This window comes from Micropterus dolomieu, linkage group LG15 (assembly GCF_021292245.1).
Source record: "Micropterus dolomieu isolate WLL.071019.BEF.003 ecotype Adirondacks linkage group LG15, ASM2129224v1, whole genome shotgun sequence".
Taxonomy (NCBI): domain Eukaryota; kingdom Metazoa; phylum Chordata; class Actinopteri; order Centrarchiformes; family Centrarchidae; genus Micropterus; species Micropterus dolomieu.
The window spans coordinates 20,712,698-20,716,013 of record NC_060164.1 but is presented as its reverse complement, the minus strand read 5'-3'; the positions used below and the strand labels follow the sequence as shown (position 1 = coordinate 20,716,013).

At 40.3% G+C, this 3,316-nt stretch overlaps 1 protein-coding gene across 1 annotated transcript in view; it reads right to left on the bottom strand.

Moving 5' to 3' along the window:
* The window catches only part of abcg8 (ATP-binding cassette, sub-family G (WHITE), member 8), a 13,396-nt gene that overhangs the window by 4,214 nt on the left and 5,866 nt on the right, over positions 1-3,316 (bottom strand). Inside the window, 1 exon segment of the mRNA XM_046071442.1 lies at positions 474-500. Coding sequence (XP_045927398.1) covers positions 474-500 — 27 coding nt within the window.

The window sequence follows — 3,316 nt, the reverse complement described above, 5'->3', positions numbered from 1 at the left end:
TACTTCTGCAGTTACCAGGGGGTAGTTGCAAAGACTGTGAAGTAGCTCAGTTACATTGAAGAAAATCTAACTTACAAGTTGGTGTGAGGTTGATCTTTAGTATATTTATTATCACAATAACCAGTAAATCACCAGATACAATGAGCCAACCTGAATCAGTTCTAACACCTGAATGCCACCTGCTGCAATTGAGAGTTTGTGAAAACTAGTTTGCACTGAGCAGAGAAGTCAAAATAAATAGAAAAGTAATGGACAAATGATTGAAAAGTAGTAAAAGTACAAAAAGTTCCAGGACCATTGTGTGTTATATAGACAGTATTAAATAACATCCAGTTACAAAGGTACAGAGAAGAAACAAAAAAGGTCAGGAATCACTGCTGTAATACATCTGTGTGTTGGTCTTACCTGATGAGGATGGTAAATTGGTGTAGCCTGCCAGGCAGACTGTTTCTTTGCTTGGAAATAGTGATGACTTCCTCTCCTTTTACCCCGCTCAGCCGCTGAGGGCTGCAGGCAGGAAAACAGTGGATCAGATTGCCTGGGTTAGCACACTGGAACCAGTTTCCCATAAATTATAGACATTAAAGGACAAATCTCTAGAAATAAACTTTAAATGTCCTGAATTTTGTTGCCAATTCTTTGTGTTACCACCAAGAATTTTGCCTCTAATTACACTGGAAAAGCAACCCAACAAATGCCCCTGCAGCTGCTCAGACAGGTCACTGGAAAGTGATATTATGGAAATATTTCTTCTTTTAAAAACATGCGTACTTCATAGATTTAAGTTTAAGACGCTGTTAGATGAGACTCCAACCTCGCCTTTATAAAAAAGTTATGTTATTGTTAAATTAGGGAGAAGGGAGGTAATGAGAGGAGAAATACAGTAGATAAAAGAAAGAGACTGTGAACAAGATATGTGAAAACAAGAGAAAAGTTGATGAAAAATATCAGTATAGACGAGGAAAAGTGAGGCCAATTACACACACAAACACATGGCTACTTTTCAGATTGGGTCAGTGCCGCATCAATCCCAGTTGGTTTCCACATGTGATCTTCTGTGTCTCGGACCTTGTCCATGAACTGCTCAGACAAAATTGTGGCCCGCTCCAAACACTCGGCCTCTCGCTCCGGACTGCGCCGGTCTATACTGATCAGATCAACTGGACACACACAGACGACAACATCATTTATACAAAAAAACATTCAATATTGTGATGAGTATTTTATTTCTCCATTATTTGTGTATATTATGTTTTGTTTATTGAATTCAAACCACCGTGTAATTTATTTTTCCTTTAAATTTACATTGACTTGTTTTATGCTTTATTCTGGTCTATGTTTTACATTAATTGCTGTAAAGCACATTGTTACCTGTATTAAAGTCCTACACAAATAAAGCTATTATTATTATTATTATTATTATTATTATCATTATGTTTCAAGATGTTTCAAGAGTTAAAGGCAGATAAAGGTTGCAATGCCCAAACCACTATGGTATTACATTTCTTGGTCCTAAATTTCTTCTAAGTTGCCAGTGAGTGTGAGGGTGATAACAACTCTCAGACATTGTTGGGTGCTGAAAAGAAGCACCACTAAATGCTGTTTTGACTGCTTTACACACACACACACACACACACACACACACTAACCATAGAAGTCAGAGGGATTGCAGTATCGTGGGCAGGGGTATCCCAGGGCTGTGAAGTAAGGCACCATGTCACGAGCAGCGCCACAGTAAACGGCTGAACCCGACGACAGCAGGACAACAAGGTCAAAGAGCTGAAAGATATCTGACCGAGGCTGGTGGACCGACAGCAGCACCAGACGGTTTCCCCGGGCCAGGCGGGACAGTGTGATCACCAGGTTATGAGCAGTGAAGCTGTCCAAACCTGAAGTGGGCTCGTCCAGGATCAAAATACCTGAAATATAAAAACAACAATTCAATAATCCATAAAAAGACACAAGCAACTGCTTGCCTGCAATGTCTTCTTCCGTCTTATTTTTGGTGATCCACTGGTGGTTAGGGGGTTATGGCTCCAGAAAATCTGTTGGGATTCATTTAATCAGGACAGTTTATTTAAATAAACAACTGTTTACAAAATGCTAGACAGACGGGTGGTTAATACTTCAAAATGGGGAGGGAAACCTCTTATTTTTAATTGTATTCTATATTACATCTAAATATTGTGTCACAGAAAATGATGTAGTACTGAAACATACGGCTGGAATGTATAGGCTGTCTTTGGTTATGACTATCAATGAACTATAAACCTGGGTGTTATTGAAACCAATTACATATCTGTTGTTTATTGATAGAATTGTTTTCTCACGTGATTATTTTCACAGTTAGCAATTAAGTACTACCTGCCTGTAAAAAAAATCCTCCAAAGCTAAAATTTGGTGTTTTCCAGGCACAGGCTGAATGGTAATTTAGTAATTTTATTTTATCTAACAGGGGATACACGTGTTGAATGTGAAAAAGCAAAAACTCAAACACACACACACACACACACACACACACACATACACAACAAGCACAATGAGTGCACAGGCAGTGTGGGCAGGTAGGTAGACAGGCAGGTAGGCTTAGGCGTGTCAGAGCATTTGATTTATAAATTGCTGTCAGGATGTAAAGAAAGTGAAAGGTCAAAATTTAGAGGAAAATTTCAAGAGTTTATGAGGTTTTTCTCTCACCGGGGTTCCAGAGGAGCTGAACAGCTATACTGACTCTCCTCCTCTCTCCTCCAGAAACACCCCTCACATAATCATTTCCCACCCTGGTGTGAGCGCACTGTCGCAGCCGCAGCTCAGCGATGACATCATCCACCTGTGACAGAAAACAGAAGAGACAGAGTTTGTCAAAGGTAGCATCTGTCAGAACAGTTCATCATTTATCTTTAGTATTTCATCTTACTTCACTGACATCATATCTGGTCCAAATAAAGATATCTAAAGTTGTGAGTTGTGAGTGTTTGTTTAACACAGACCTTTTGGTTTTATTAGTCTCAGAATAGACTACAATGTCTTCATTGTGCGTACAGTCTGTGCCTGTTTGTATATGGTCACGGTTGTCTCTTAAGCTTAATGTTACCCTCTGGTCCTTTTGGGCCTGTGTGAAGTGGGTGGGGAGTCTCAATTTGGCAACAAAGACAAGAGTTTCACGGACGGTGAGGTGAGGAAGAAGGCGGTCGTCTTGGCGGACATGAGCGATGCACTTTTTCACTAGCTGGGGCGTGTTGGGCTTCCCGTTGATCAGAACCTGGCCGGACGTCATTGTACCGCCCTCATCGCGACATGTTATTATGTCCAGCAAAGA